The sequence below is a fragment of the Monodon monoceros genome, unplaced genomic scaffold, assembly GCF_005190385.1.
Source record: "Monodon monoceros isolate NGI ecotype Baffin Bay Population unplaced genomic scaffold, NGI_Narwhal_1 Super_Scaffold_16, whole genome shotgun sequence".
NCBI lineage: Eukaryota > Metazoa > Chordata > Mammalia > Artiodactyla > Monodontidae > Monodon > Monodon monoceros.
The window spans coordinates 66,731,438-66,747,839 of NW_021703772.1; the positions used below are offsets into that span (position 1 = coordinate 66,731,438).

General features: G+C 35.8%; 1 protein-coding gene across 4 annotated transcripts in view; it reads left to right on the plus strand.

Annotated features, from left to right (window-relative positions):
• The first annotated feature begins 79 nt into the window (after window positions 1–79).
• The window catches only part of SLC38A11 (solute carrier family 38 member 11), a 52,469-nt gene continuing 36,146 nt past the window's right edge, over window positions 80–16,402 (plus strand). The window contains exons 1-7 of one of the 4 annotated variants that reach the window (XM_029225670.1): window positions 80–242; window positions 733–850; window positions 2,610–2,684; window positions 8,832–8,966; window positions 9,839–9,904; window positions 13,501–13,607; window positions 15,607–15,686. In XM_029225670.1, coding sequence (XP_029081503.1) covers window positions 204–242; window positions 733–850; window positions 2,610–2,684; window positions 8,832–8,966; window positions 9,839–9,904; window positions 13,501–13,607; window positions 15,607–15,686 — 620 coding nt within the window. In that variant the 5' untranslated portion in view covers window positions 80–203. Of the gene's footprint in view, window positions 243–732; window positions 851–2,609; window positions 2,685–8,831; window positions 8,994–9,838; window positions 9,905–13,500; window positions 13,608–15,606; window positions 15,687–16,402 lie in introns of those variants that run through there. The other 3 variants (XM_029225671.1, XM_029225672.1, XM_029225673.1) reach the window with 3 other exon arrangements.

The following is a 16,402-nucleotide window of genomic DNA, read 5'->3' on the forward strand; positions in this document are numbered from 1 at the left end:
CCCGCGCAGCCCGCGCAGCCCGCGCAGCCCGCGCAGCCCGCGCAGCCCGCGCAGCCTGCGCAGCCCGCGCAGCCCGCGCAGCCCGCCCCCAACTCGCCCGCCGCGCGCTGACCCCGGGCTTGGAGGTCGCGGGGAAGGCTGTTCTGGCGAGTCGAGTACCCGCGCCCGCGAACCTTCCACCTGCAGAGGACCCGGGTGCAGCCATGGGCTACCAGGGGCAGCGGCCCGTCGTCCCACCACAGGTAACGAGACTGGGACTGGTTCTGAAGGCAGGTCATTCGTTCGTTCATCCTGCAACAGCGTTTAGCTACCTTCACCCAGCGTCTTGATGTAGCACCACAGAAGGTTCTCCAGGAGAAAAAAGAAATTTTGCCTTGATCTTTTTTTTTTTCATAGCGGGCACTTTTCAGTATAACCCCTTTAATTTCACAAAAATCACATCCTTTGCTCCCTAAGAGATCCTAAAGTACTAGGATTTCATGCAGTAGTCCACGAACTTGGTGCAGCTGTAATCAGGACATTTTAGGATGGAGTTTGTTCACAAGCTCTGTTTGAATTACTAGATATTGTTGTTACTCTATTATTATCCTCATTTGCTTATCGTTATTGGCATTACTTATTATTATTACTAATATCATGTTAGTCTCCTAAATTGCATATTTGTCTTACAGTTTTCTGAATTTTTGAGCTAGTTAAATATTTTTTTAATTGCACTTTTATATACTAAAATAGAGCCATATAGATGACAGAGAAACCCTCGTTTCTGAACATAAGGACAAAGGGAAAACTTGTCGTCAGTCTGCTGCTGTTTTTAATGTTGTCAACTCGATTATAGGATCTGGTATAATAGGTAAGTTTGTTTTTTTTTTTTAATTTTCAGTGAAAAGGCCAAATTTAAGACACTTATTATGTTGCTAGTATTCATAGGTTAATTTTAAAGGAAAAAATCTTAAATGATAAAATTGGTAATTGTTTTTTCATAAAAGCCTTCCCTTTTTTCCAATGTAACAATGTGCACACATCAGTCTCTCTTATACTAAAAATGGGGTGGTGATTCACACTCTTTCCACATTTGAGAGCATCCTCCGTGTGTGATAGATTAAGGTGGAGCTGCAGATGGGAGATTGCTGAATTTTTTTTTCATAGGCTGCATGGTCAAGTGATAATGTTACCTAATTTACTTTTTTCCCTGTTCCTGGAGTGGCCAACCGTTACTTGAATCACCTTTCCATAACCTTCTAGAGGTGTAGAACCTCCAGATACTTGCAAATATTGGAGATACAAAAGTTTAATGTGAAAACATAACAATCGTGAAGAATCAAATCCACGTAATATTTCCTTACCCATTTATAGAATATTAAATTTTAAAGTACAAACTTATTATGATATATCAATTGTAAATATAATTTAATCAATAAATAGAAATGGTTTTTTAAATGATTTTTTAAAACAAAGGAGCCAAATAATCAGAATTGAAAGAAATGAGCCTCTCATATTTTCCCAATTTGAAGCAAAGGAAAAGTTCAGAAAAAATTAAGTGCATTGCGTTATAATAATAAAGGCAGTTATCTTTTCAGCGCTTTTGTTATTTGAAACATCCAATTTAAGAAAAAGCAAGGACAAAACAAAATCCTGCCAATACTCATTGAGAATATTACTTTTTCCTGTAAAGTTATGACATTTTAGTCTCAGTCATCTGGATTGAGTTACTTTTCTTAACTTTCACAAGTTGATGTATTTCTTGATTTTACTTTCCATATACAGACAATTTTTTTTTTCAAATGGTAAATAAACTGTAGGGACCTGAGGCAAAGTAGTAGCAAGTAGGCGTAAAGACTTTTTTGAAATTCAGTCTCCATGTACCATAGAGGTGTAGGCCGAATTCCAGAGTTAATTCCTGATATGAACACTTTAAGCTGATTCATGTCAACTTAAAAAGTACTTCTTAATTAGGCTCAGCAGATTTTTGAAAGGGGAAAGTTTTCAGAGAATAAATATTCTGGGTGGAATTATTTTAAGTACATTTTATTTTAAATGTTTCATTGTCCATAATCTAAAATTGCCCATTTCCAAAAAAGATTCGTAAGAAATAACATTACATACTCCTTTCAGCTTTATAAAAAATACTTTTGCCTTCTCATTTTCCTCTCCTTTTCCTACAGAGTTGCCCATTTTGACCGCAGGGTTGGTCTTTCCTCATATCTCATAACCCTTCTATACTCTTGTTATCATCTCTGTTTTCCCAGCCAGCACATAAGGAGAGCTCTGGGTCATTACTCTCCACATATTCTAGGTCATATGTCCCCCTCACCCTGAAGGGAACATTATTTGTGTGAACTGTCATCTGTTTTTCATTTGATGCTTTCTTACTCTTCTTTTTCCACCTCATAAACTTGCTCACTTGACATGCCCTTAACTTACAACATTTTATTCTGAAATAGGTGTTAATATGCTAACATTTAATTTCAGTATTCATATACACTGTTTAAAACATGTCATATAAATATGTCAATTTACTTAGCCTATTATATACAGAAATTGGGGGAAAACTTCCGTGTTTCCATATGTTTTATTAATGTGATGGGTGGGACATTTTATGTTTTTTCCAGGATTGCCTTATTCAATGAAGCAAGCTGGCTTTCCTCTGGGAATATTGCTTTTATTCTGGGTTTCATATGTTACAGGTAAAATGCTATGTAATTGATTATTCCTGCAATTTAAATTGTGCAATGACTGTTGTACACAAACACACACACACACACGCCCTGTAATTGAATTTCCTAATTAAAAAGTGCATCAAAGAATCCTAAAGAATTTAAACATTTGTATCTGAGGAGATTTACTTTCCTTGCTAATCCTCTGAACAGATTAGAAAAGCATTATATATTACCAAGCCTAAATCCTTTTCATGTGCCTTTTCACTTTATGCCAAACGTGGTAGATAGAGAAGTCACTTTAAAGACTGATTAAGGCCAAGACCGTACTCTGAAAATGCAGACATCAGGGTTTCCTTTCCCACAAAAACCTCGGGCAGGTGCACACAGATGAACAACCTTTTTGAGCTCTGTTTGTGCAGGTGGCACCAAGAGCCCCAGTGCTCAACCAGCAGGGATCCCCACTCCCTCCCCACCTTACCCTGCCTGCCCAGCCTCCTGCCTGCCACTGTCTTCAAGGGCAGCAATAAGGTGCTTCTGTATCGCTTCTTCTGTTCTGCTTCCCGCTTTCCGTGTAACATGTTCATTCACACCCATTCCCCCGTCTAAGTGCAGGCTTTACAACTCCTAATCATCTTCTCTTCCTGTTGTTCTCACCCCTGCCCTGTCGTCCCCCCAGTTCACCTCAAGGCAAACACAAGGTCTTTCCTCTACCTTAGTATCACTGTGAAAGAGGCAGCAATCACAAACAGACACCCACTGCAGTGGTTGCTGCTAGGGGGCTGCTATGTGTGATCACCTAGATGCCCTTTACCAGGTAATACAAAACACCTCAGCTGTCCCCTGCTCCAGAGTGGCGACCTGGGCCTTAACAGTATCACCTTCCTGTGAGGTTATGAACCCCAGCCACCATTTCCCCAAAGACTGAGTAACGGAAACCCCAAAGCTGTCCTCCTTGCCTCTGGGAGGGACAAATGTGCGGGGCAGTTGGAGCTCCAGAGCGCCACCACTGCAGGGCTTGGGCTGCAGCTGCTCTCCCCCGAGATTGAGTCCTGGTGAGCTGTTCCCCTGCCCTATCTTTTCACTCCCCTTCTCCTAAGAGCACTCCCTCAAATCTCTTGCCTAAGAATCTGTGTCTCAGCTCTACTTCTAGAGACTCTGACTAAGATGCGATCCCTCATAAAATCTCAGGCTTCCAAAACCAGCCTGTAACTCAGCTGTTTTTCCTCAGGCTCAGGAAGAAAGTAAAGCATGCAGCAGGTACCAGAGTCAGAGCTGCAGAGGCCCTCAACTCCCTTCCTCCCTGCTTCTCACCACCCACCACTCCCTAAACCTAAGATGCTTTTAGCTTCTACGGCTCTTAATTTGTAGCTTAAGACCCATAATTTAGTAATGTGGAATCTGTGACTTTGTGCTTATTCAGAGTTGCTGGTGCTTAAAAAGTGTATTTTATTTATGAGCACATTTATCACACTCAAAAACCCTATTCAAGGATTTACCCTTGTCGTTTTTAATTTCCTGTTTTCCAGTCAATCAGTACTGACAAATAATTAATTTCCTCCCAGGTGTAATAACCATGGCTTGTTTAAGTGCATTATGAACATGTACACACATTGTAAACCAGTAGACAGAAAGCATTTAAAAATATATATCACCTAAGGATTCCATCAATAATTAAGGAGAATGAATAGTTTCTTAAAGCCAAGTCACATTATACATACATAGATCATAATGTGAATAACTCTCTCAACTGATGCTCTACGTAAACCTACAGCAATGTCTGTGAGCAGTCCTTTGCAAAGTCATATGTTGCAACTAATCAGCAGAAATTAGTTACTCAGTAATTTGGCTGCATGATGAAAATCCTTAAATAATTTTGATAAATTAAGGATGACCACACAGACACAAAGAATAATTATAGACTGTGATTCATTTTGTTCCTTAATTAGGATTTTAAGAGCAAAATCTACAAGTAGGGTTATAATATTGAATTGTTCTTTAAATTGACACTAATTATACAGTTGTTTGTCTCTACAATTATTCTTTTGTCTTTTTAAGGCCTTTGTCTTTTTAATGAGTTATGTCCAGTTCAACAAGTAGTGTTTCTAAGTTCTGTTTTCATGTTTGTGAAATGTTGGAGAACAAGAAAGAATTGTAAATATTTACAACAAATGATTTTATTTTAATTTACTTTAAGGTTCTCATATTTGTTGATTAGAGTAAAATAATTTTTATTGTCCAAGTATACATAATGATGTAAAAGAAAATGTTCCTGTTAAATAACGTACACTCATTCATTGATTATCTAAAATTTGCATACAGTACATTTAAAGGGAGATCAAAATGTTATAGTGATATTTGAGATTCCTAAACCTTTTGAGAGCTTTATCTATAGCCCGTATAGCATTTGTTATTGACTAAAATTCTTAGCAAATTGTTACTTTTAAGCAGTACATTTTGAACTGCTGTACAATTCAGCAGTCTCATCCCAAGCATACAGTTCTTCACCAAAACTTTACAACATCTGTGAAATTGGTTACCCCCTGTTACTCCAGTCCTCACTGATTCTCTTCCTTGGCCAATAAGTTGCTTTTTAGTTTTCCTGCCTTTAGCATCTGTCTTTTGCTTTCTGATCCGTCCTCACTATTACTGCAAAAGTTATCTTTATGAAACCTCAGCCTGATCTGATATTCCCCCAGTCAAAACGTTCCAAGACTCTATAATGACAACAGAAAAAAATTTATTGCATTTAAATTCTTTCATGGTTTGGCCACAGTCTGCATTTCTGGTCTTATCTCCCACTAATATGACCTCTCTTTCACCCTGTCACCGACACTGCCCTGTGTGGGACTTATGTTTTAGCCATTCTGGACTATTCCATTACCCACATGTAGAATATACCTTCACACTGACTTCCCATAGATAGTCCCCCTGCTAGACATTTTTTTTTTCTTCTCTACCTGGTGAAATCCTGTTTATCCTTCAAGGCACTACTCAACTCTTCTGTGAAGCTTTTCCTAGTTTTAAACAAAGGATGTAGGATGAATTACTATGTCAATTGTGCTTGCAGAATATTTTAAAATATATTTATTAAGTCATTTATCATATTACATTTGAATCAGATATATAGACACCTAGCAATCCTGCTTTATTGATCACTGATTCATTCAACAGATATTTACTGACACTGCTGCCATTATAACAATGATAACAATGATAGCATTATTCCTGCCCACATGAAGCTCACAATGTAGTATGTTAGGCAGAAAAAACCACACATAATTATAATACTTCATGAAAAATACCGTAATACAAATATGTGCATGACAATAGGGATACTGGCATTTAATCCAGCCTTAAAGGAGCAGACATGTTTTGGGGAGGAAAAGACAGCTTCACTGACTGTTTATGAAAAAATGTGAGAGAGCAAAGAAAATGGAAGGGTACTCCAAGCAGATGGTAATGTGGAAATGCAAGAGAGAACTATGTAAGTGATTCAGCCTGGCTAAAGTATAGGGTTGATGTTGGTAAGTGGAAAGAGATGAAGTTAGGTTTGCAGAGGCATTTTTGAAGGCTCCCATGTAATGATAATCATTACCATTTCCTGAAGACTGGCTAGATGCTAAGCATAATGCAGCCACTATACTTAATCCTTCTGACTCCATAAAGTAGGTATTCATGTTCTACTTTTTATGGAGGAGGAAATTGAGACCAGTAGGTTAACATGATTTGCCCAAGGTCTGCAGTTACTGGCAACAGAGTTGAGATTTTGGTTAAATGCATGGATTCTGGAGCTAGACTACCAGGGTCTGAGTCCTGTCTCTCCTTTATTCTGTGAAATTTAGCAATTTACTTAAGCTTCTGTGCCTCACTTTTCTCATCTATCAAATGGAGGATCATAATGGCACCTACTTAGGGCTGTTGTGATGATTAAACACGTTAATATACATAAAGCATTTAGAAAAAGGTCTGGCAGACAGAAAGTGTTGTGAAGTATTTGCTATTGTTTTTGTGGTTTTTATCATCGTTACCATCATTATCATCAGACTCCAAATACAATGTTTTTCCACCGCAACACACAGCCTATAGAAGATAACTAAAAATAGCATGAGTTCTCATTCATTTAGCCTCCATAGTGTGCCAAGCATTGTGGTAGGCATTTAAACATCATCATCCTCATAGACTCTTCAAGGTTGGGGTATTGCCTTACTTTACAGATGAAACTCAGAGTCCTTCATCCAAGATCCCACAGCTAATAAACAGTTTTTTTCTGAAAAAAAATTATGAAAAAGTGTTGTTTTTTATCCAAAGGCATCGAAGCATTCCCCTGGAGGATTTTAAGCAGAAAACATGGTCAGATTTATGCTGTGGTCAGATTCATCTGGTACAGGGGGGAGGTCAAGAAAGTCTTAGTAGGGAGGGGATAGTGGATGAGAGAACTAATAGGAGTTTTTGCAGTAATCCAAGCAAGAAATGATAAAGGCCTAAGCCCTAAAGTAAAACAGGTTAGAGACTAGAAGTGAGGAGATATCGTTGAATAATTTATGATGCAGTGGTTAATGGACTTAGTGACCAAAGGAAAATACAAGGTGATGGATAATGAGAAGTCTAGTGTGATTCTCAAGTTTATCTTGATATTATTCACAGTTTGGAGAAATATGAATGCAGAAGCAGGTTCCAAAACAAATATATAAATTCTAATTTGGACATCTAAAATCAAGATGCCTATGAGGTCTTCAAGGTAAAATGTTTATTAGGCAGCTAGATGTAGAAATCTGGAGTTTTGGAAGAAATCTGGGCTGGAGGTACAAATTTGGGAGTTACTAACATCTTTATGAAAATTGAAAGCATGACCATGAATAGGATCACATTAGGACATCTTGAAGAGTGAGGAAAAAGTCCAAGAATCCAGGGTTTGAAGAGAGTTAAAGAAACGTGAAAAACTAAATGGCCCAAAAGATAGGAGGAAATCCAAGAGAAAGTGATGTCAGAAAGGCCAAGGGAGGATGGTTGAGAAACAAGGGAATGGTAAACAGGGAGAAAATGCTACTGAAAAAGCAAATATGATTAATATTTAGGAGGTATCAATTGGATTTATCAACTTGGAGCTCATTGATGAACTTGTTAAAAGAAGTTTCAGTGAACTGGGGGTGGGGAATCAAGGTGGAAACAACATTGCAATGATTTGTATTTTCTTCTTTGTATTCTAGTACATTTCCAAATAACTTGATAAAAAATTCACCTGTGATGGAAGCATGAGCAAGAAAAAAGAAAAAGCAAGAATCACACCCTCTATGTAGCTGTGTACCCAATACAACTGCAGTGTCATTCACTAGGTGTTCAAAAAACATTGGGTTAAATGAAAGAGACTTTTAGTTATATATTTTCTGTATATTTGTGTCTTCAATTTCAACACTAAAAGTGGAACTTGGGAATTCTCTGGCGTTCCAGTGGTTAGGACTCCGAGCTCTTACTGCCAAGGGCACGGTTCAATCCCTGGTCAGGGTACTAAGATCCCACAAGCCACACGATGTGGCCAAATAAATAAATAAACAAAAAGAAAATTGGCCATCTCTGTTTTTTTAAAAAAAAATGGAACTTAAATCTCTAAAATGTAAATTTCAAAAAAATTCTTAGAGTGCTCTCTTAACTATAATAATAATATAGTAAAGTAAACCATAATAACTATAAAGTTACTAGTTGTACTTTGTTATAAAACAAATGATCTGATTCTCCTAAATCTATTTTTTCTTCTGAATGCTTCTAGCACGTTTTATTCTCGGTCTTCACACGTTGAACGCCTATGAGATATTGGATTACCTACATTCTGTTGCTTGGACAATTGAGCCACATCCTGTTAATAGTCATTGCACTGGTTAGGTTAAGAAAGTAAAATGGAAAATTGAAGCTTTAACTCTAGTCTGCATACCCTCATCTGTCCAGTTCATTGCATGGATATATGAAGTCTATTTGCATCTCGATTGAAAAATATATAACTGGAAACAGTACAGTTTTATGAAAGATAAAGTTTTATGAAAAGTAAGACTTGCCATGCTAATTTACTGTAGCATTAAAGTCTTCTTTAAAGTTCTTTTTTTCTTTAAGTCAAAACACTAAAAAAAAAAAAATTGTGTTAAATGTAACCTGACATTTGTTTAATGGTTATTTTTGCCACAGACTTTTCCCTTGTTTTATTGATAAAAGGAGGGGCCCTCTCTGGGACAGACACTTACCAGTCTTTGGTCAATAAAACTTTTGGCTTTCCAGGATATCTCCTACTGTCTGTTCTACAGTTTTTGTATCCTTTCATAGGTAAGGATGAATGTGAAATTGAATATTGTAAGTATTTTCATAAACGGCCATTTCTGAATAAAATAGTTTTAATAGTCATTAAAGAATACTAGTAGTTGAAATAGTTTCCACATTAAGTGTTTATCTTTAGCCATTTTTCCCTTGTTTTCTGTTCCTTTTGGTCAGTTTTCTGAGTATTTCATTGAAATGAAGTGAGCGTGATTCTGAGTTAATGCTTGTGATTCCCTAGCTTGATGAAAAATAGAATGATAGATTTCTTCTAAGGCTAAAATTTTTTTGAAAACCTAAGGATTTGTGGAAGTCATGTCCAAGGCCAACGTGCTGTTTAAAGTTTGCACCCAGCACTTCTTAAATAAGCAAAATGTTAACGTTCATCAATGGCCAAATTGACTTCATTTTCAAAATAAGTAATACAGAAGCTATTGTTCAAACTAGTTTCTTATGTCTCTACAGAAAGCTAAGAATATATTTCTCCAAAATCTTACCTTTTCAAATGAGGTGATATTTTGGAGCCTTGACAGTTTTCTATTATTGTTCCGCACCTTGAGCAAAATATGTGTTCCTAAAGAGTATTTGGAAACTGAACTTTAATAACAAAACAAATTACGTTTTAAATGACTACCAAAACTCACTATTATTTAAAGATGTTCTGGAAAGAATCAATTTGTGAAGTGAAAATCTTTTTGTAATACAAACTGATATTCTCCCACAAATCTGCTGTCTAGTTATTTTTAAAGTTGTACATATTTGTAATCACAATATATATTTGAAAGTAGACTATTTGGGAAGTGATAACTGATTACTTTCAAAATATTCAAGATGAAACATGTGATGGCTTGTTGGTGACTGTATTGTTTTAATTATGTGTTTAGCTATGATAAGTTACAACATAATAACTGGAGATACTTTGAGCAAAGTTTTCCAAAGAATCCCTGGAGGTAAGTCAGTATATTTATTTTATATAGTTTTTCATAGTTAATGTGATTCATAATAACTTAAAAATAAAATATTTGCAAGTGGAGGAATTGGATGACTTCAAATATCCAGTAATATCCATGATCCAATCTGATCCTAAAGTATTAATCTCTTATATATAGTTTATTTCTAATTTAGCTGTTTAAAAATTATTATTTATATAATTAAAATACTTTATATTTTAAATATCTTATGTATCACTAACTCTCTGTAGTATCATTTTTTCATGTAGTGTTTATACTACATCATTTCTTAAATAAGCAAGCTAATCTTTGTCCCCATTATTTGTATTAAGGTACAATTTAATATAGTAAAATTAACCCTTTTTAATATATAGTCCTATGAGTTTTGACACATGCATATAGTCATATAACCACAGCCACAATCAAAATACAGAACCATTCCATTATCCCCCCAGATTTTCCTCATTCCCCTTTGTAGTCAAACTTTCTCTCATCTCCAGCCTTAGGGAACCACTGATCTGATTTCTCTTCCTACTTTTGCTTTTCCCAGAATGTCAAATAAATGGCATCTTATAAGAGCTAGCCTTTTGGGTCTGGCCTCTTTCACTTAGTATAGTACATTTGAGGTTCTCCATGTTTTGGGGTTTATTAGTAATGTGTTCTTTTTTTTAATTGCTGAGGATTATTTCATTATATTGATATAAACATTTTATCTATCATCCAGTTGAGGGACATTCGGGTTGTTTCCTGTTTGGCTTGATTCTGAAAAAGCCGCTGTGAACATTTTAAGCAGACCTTTTCAGCATGTGCCACAACGCCACTCCCTGTTCATCCTTTCACCATATCATGGCTATTTGAATAATTCAGAGATCGTGAGTCTTTTTGCTTTGAAGAGTTCCCCGTCCAAGCCACATAATCCCCATTCCATAATCACCTAACTTTATAGTTGTTATTATCCTTCAAATTGATACAAAAACACCTTTTCTCTTAGTGTGTGAATCACCCATCCTAGAAACATGCCAACGAAATGAAACAAAACGTAAAACTGGAAATTGTGCTTATTCCTCTCACAGGGTTTAGTGGAAACTGAAACCAAGGAGATTTGAGCATCAAATCACTGACCCACTACTTGCTAGCTGTGTGACCTTGAGAAGGTTAATGCCTTCGCTGAGTTCTAGCCCCTCGTCTCTAAATTATGAATTAGAGTTGAATTAGAGTATCACCTGCTTCATAGAATTATGGTGTGAAACGAGAGACAACGCAGACAGTGCCTAGCATATAGGAGGTGTACCCAGCACTGTTAGCTGTTATCTGTAGGTGCTGTCGTAGCCCCCAGCCTCCAAATCCTGTTTTCATAAACTGAGATTAGGTGAGTGGATAGAATGTTAAGGAAAATGAGAAGAATATAATACCATATATACAATATGATCTAAATTATGTAAATTTTCTATTTCCATAAATAAGGAAAAAATAAAAAACATATATTCACATATAAACTGTGGTTATCTTTTAATTGTGCAATTCATAGGAATTTTTTGTTTCCTTTGCCAATTTTTCAGTTTTTCAAAGGAGCATTATTAATTTAGAAAAACTTCTTTCTTTTTTCTTATTTAAGAAGTAATACATATGTATGAGGAAAATGTTAGAAAATATAGCATAGTCTCTTTCTCTTGGGACAACCAAGTAGGCATAATCCTACCAACACTTCCTTCTTTCCTTTTCTCCTTCCTTTTTAATCTATACTTTCAGAATTTTAAGGATACATGTAACTTCAGACATCCGTATAAATAAGATAACACTATATTAGCAGAGCAAAGTTTGAAAGAGTAAACAGACCAGATATACAAATAATTTAATTCATATTATGTTCACCAGAAATATGTAAATAGTTGAGTTCAAGGGTTTTGGAACTTGACTTTCCTGTTTTATTGTTTTGACTCACAACGTTATGATGATGGTTTAGTTATGACTGAGTTAAACAAAAACCCACGATTTATATTTCCATTCTGGTATATAGGTGTGTGTGTATAACTTATGCCATTTTGAATTCCCACCTTGGAACTTCCTTATACATTAGTTTATTAGCCATATAAGAAAACTAGTCTTACTTTTCAGAGTAATAGCTCTCTTTTTTTTTTTTTTTTTTTTTTTTGCGGTATGCGGGCCTCTCACTGTTGTGGCCTCTCCCGTTGCGGAGCACAGGCTCCGGACGCGCAGGCTCAGCGGCCATGGCTCACGGGCCCAGCTGCTCTGTGGCATGTGGGATCTTCCCGGACCGGGGCACGAACCTGCGTCCCCTGCATCGGCAAGCGGACTCTCAACCACTGTGCCACCAGGGAAGCCCCTCTTTTTTTGTTTTTGTTTTTTACCACATTCACTTACTTATTTGACAGACTTGGCTTCTACAGATTTTAGATTTTGCAGAAATTAATGCACAAAGACTTGGTACCACTGAGGACATTTCAAAAGTATAATCACATGATCTCTGAAGGAATTCAATATGAGCTAAAAATTTAAACAATAGTGTCTTTATTGGAATAGATACATAGCTCCTAAAGTGAATACTAAAGTTAGCACAGCTTTAAATATATATATATATATATATAAATCCTTGTAAGTATGTTTTATTTTATGTTTACAAATTTTGTTTGTATTTGACCTCTCTCTCTCTCACACGCACACACACACACACACACACACACACACACTCTATTATTTCCTTGTTTTGATAGCCAAGAGTCTGCAGTGAATACCAGGTTTCAGCAGCTTCCCTATGACATCTTCCCTATCCAAAAAGTTGCTTTGTCTGCTTTCCTTCAGGGAAATCACTTCTTTCTCAATAGAAGGGTAGAAATATAGTCAATATTTTTATCAAAACCTTGAGGTTTGAAATCTTAAGTTGTACTGATCAAGTCTCTCTGGAATACAGAAGTTAGAGAAAAAAAGCGCCATAGAACATACTATGTCCCCATGTTGCTTACTTTATGAATGAAGGGTTTTGCCATTAGAGGGTTTAGAACAAGGAGTGACATAATGACTTTAGCCTTTGGAAAGGATCTCTGTAGTTTCTAGGTTAAAAATATACACTAAGGCGGCTTCCCTGGTGGCGCAGTGGTTGAGAGTCCACCTGCCGATGCAGGGGACATGGGTTCGTGCCCCGGTCCGGGAAGATCCCACATGCTGCGGAGCGGCTGGGCCCGTGAGCCATGGCCGCTGAGCCTGCGTGTCCGGAGCCTGTGCTCCGCAACGGGAGAGGGCACAGCAGTGAGAGGCCCACGTATCGCAAAAAAAAAAAAAAAAAAAATACACTAAGGGGACAAAGGAAGGAAGAAGCAGGAAAACTGATGCAGAGGCTACTAAAATAATTTGAATGCAAAATATTATAACATTATTTGAATTATAGGTTCATCCTTAAGTTATTTTGTATTTACATTTTTTGTGAATTATTTCTGTTTTTCCATGGTTCTATGGAATTTATTCAAAATTGTCATTTATGTAGCGCTTTGTATTAATTAAGTCATTTTTTAATTAAATATTTGACTACTTGTGTCACTGGTGTTACTCATAAACACTTTATAATATTTATTGTGTTTTAGTTGATCCTGAAAACTTGCTTATTGGTCACCATTTCATTATTGTGCTTTCCACTGTTGCCTTTACTCTGCCTTTGTCCTTGTATCGAGATATAGCGAAACTTGGAAAGGTAATTTTTACATTCTAAATAGGCAAAGAAATGCACTTTGTTACCTGCATTAATTTTGTCAAACTACTATCTCTATGGCCAAGTTCTTAATTACAGTATTCATCTTTAGTTTCTTTTAGTTTACTTATAATTGTATTGGAGTAAACTATGTTTGATATTTTATCTTATTTGGGGGAACTGATGGTTAAATACTTGATGACTATGAAATAAATAGGTCCTTTCTTTTCTTTTTTTAAGGTAGACACTCTGACACAGACAGCACACTTTAATTTTAGAAAATATAAAGAACTCTATTTAAACCAAGTCTGTTTACTGAAAAATCTAGTCTATTTTCTATCATTCTTTGTAGATAGTCATTTAAACAATTTAAAATTACATTAACTTTAATGAAGTAAGAATGAATCACTTCATTGGCTTAAAATTTTTTTGTAAATTACAATGTCTATTGTGCCCATTTTTTATCCAGTGAATTTAAATGTCAATATTTGATTGATTAATTGTTGAGAATTTGGCCAGTATTTATGATTCTTATTGCTAAAGAGAAATGGTGATTTATTTCTAATGAAACCAACCAAGTACGTATTCAACTCACCACATATGCTTATCTGCATGCATTAGCCTTTATCTGGCTGTATTTTATTTCCTTACTCTCATGAAGTGTTTGTGTTTTACTCAGAATATTATTGGTGTTGCATCCTCATTATGCCAAACATTCTGATAAAAAAAAATTTTTTTAAGTTATTCATGTGTTTTTACATTCTATTTTGAAAAATCCAACAGTTAATTAATTTTACTTTTCACTGTGATGTTTCGTGTGTATCCACAGTGATGAAGCCCCTTCTTCCAGGTAGAGCTGAGAATGGGGATGATATTCCAGAGTTTTCTGACCATGCTCCTTCCTTCCATAACAGGCATCCAGAAATAAACTGAAGTGTATTAAAAGGAACTTTTTTGGTGAATTTTCTGAAATGTCTGAACTGTTTTCCATTCCACATGCTCAATGTAGACATAAATGCTTCCTTCTGAGAGCAAAAGACAAGGCATTTATGAAAAGAAAGCTAATATTCCATCATATTACTAATACTTGAACATTTTGACCCTAAGTGTCCCTTAAAAATGTCATATTGATGTATTTAAATAAATCTCCCATGAGCAAAGCAGAGTAGTTAGAAAACACTGATCTGGAGTCAGGCTGAGCATCTGAGTTCCCCACTGGCCACTTTCTAGCTATGTGACCGGATTCTTTCCCAATATCTCAGTGGATCAGAGGACTTATAATAGAACCTTCTCTCTAGTTAAAAGCTAACAACCCAGGAAACAAGATTAATGACAATCAAATGAAATAAAAGCAATTTTATATTTTTCTTATCAGACAAAAATTTCTAAATTGTGCTTATCCATTTAAAAAATTAAGAGTAGAACACAGATTTAATGTTAAGAGTGCAAAGGACACATATGCACACAGACCAGTTTATATTGTAACCAGTTAAAATAGTGACAGAAGAGAGAGGAAGTAGCAGAGAAGACTCTAGAAACACAGACCAAAGGACAAAACCACAGAGGAAAATTAGACTTAATAGAGCTAGAAAGCAGCAAGGAAAAAGCAGAGGCATCCCAAAATGTGTGTGAGTGGGTGGGGGGACGTTGTATAGGAAGGGGCAGGGTAGGATAACGACAGAAGCAAGAAGCAATTATAGATAGAAAAAAGCACAAGTCAACACTAAAAACCTGAAGAAAAATGAAAACATAATTTCCCTTTATGAAATAGTCATATTTGGTACTTGTTCTATTTGGGGGGAAAAGAACTAAGACTAAGATCTGATAAAAAAATTTACCTGCCTTAGATTATCAATACCAATCTGTAAGAATAAACTACTAAAGAATTGTATTTTAAAAACTGTACATAAGTTTACTCAAGTAAAAAGTGAATCACCTAATATTTTCAATAAAGTTGTCTCTATTCTAAACTGACCATATATCTTTACATTTTCTTTTTCAGATCTCTCTTATTTCTACGGTTTTAACAACTCTGATTCTTGGAATTGTAATGGCAAGGGTAGTTTCTTTGGGTCCACACATGTAAGTTTTGTTGCTTCATTGGTTGATATTTGATTTATACCCATCATTCAGATGTTCATATGATATATTATAAATGCAGAAACATAAAGTTATAATGGTACCAGAAGCATCATTTATCTTCAGTATTTGACAAAATGAGAGAAAATAATTACGTTTAAGTAGTAGCTGATGGGATTAAACTGAGATTGCTTATTATTTTAATGGCCTGCCTAAAGAGTTAAAATAAGGAAGGGATTTTGAATAGTGAGAAATAGGAACAAGGTAGAGAAGTGGTAGATGGCAGAAAGAGGAGAAATGGTAGAAGGTAGAAATTTCTGTATCTATCTCACAGATTGATTTGTTCTTAACAAAGTTTTCACCAGTCTAGGTTGAAATGAGAAGAGTAAAGAATATAGTGGATGTTTTTCTCTATTTAATGAAATGTGGTCACCTTGAAAACCACCCTTTATTCTCTACTAAGATTATATTCTTTAATTGTGTTAAAATGCTTTGTCATTTGTGAACTCACAGTGATAGTTGGTAATGATATTTATTTGTTTTTTACATTATTATTTGGCCAAATAAAATGTTGGGAACTTGGCATTGGTTCCACAAATTTTAAAAATGTTACTTAGCCGTGAAATTCAAAGTAGAGATTCTACTGATCTAAACCACACAGTTCTTGTGCTTTGATTATAGAATAGATTTATCAGATAAGGACTGGGTAGTTTGTATCC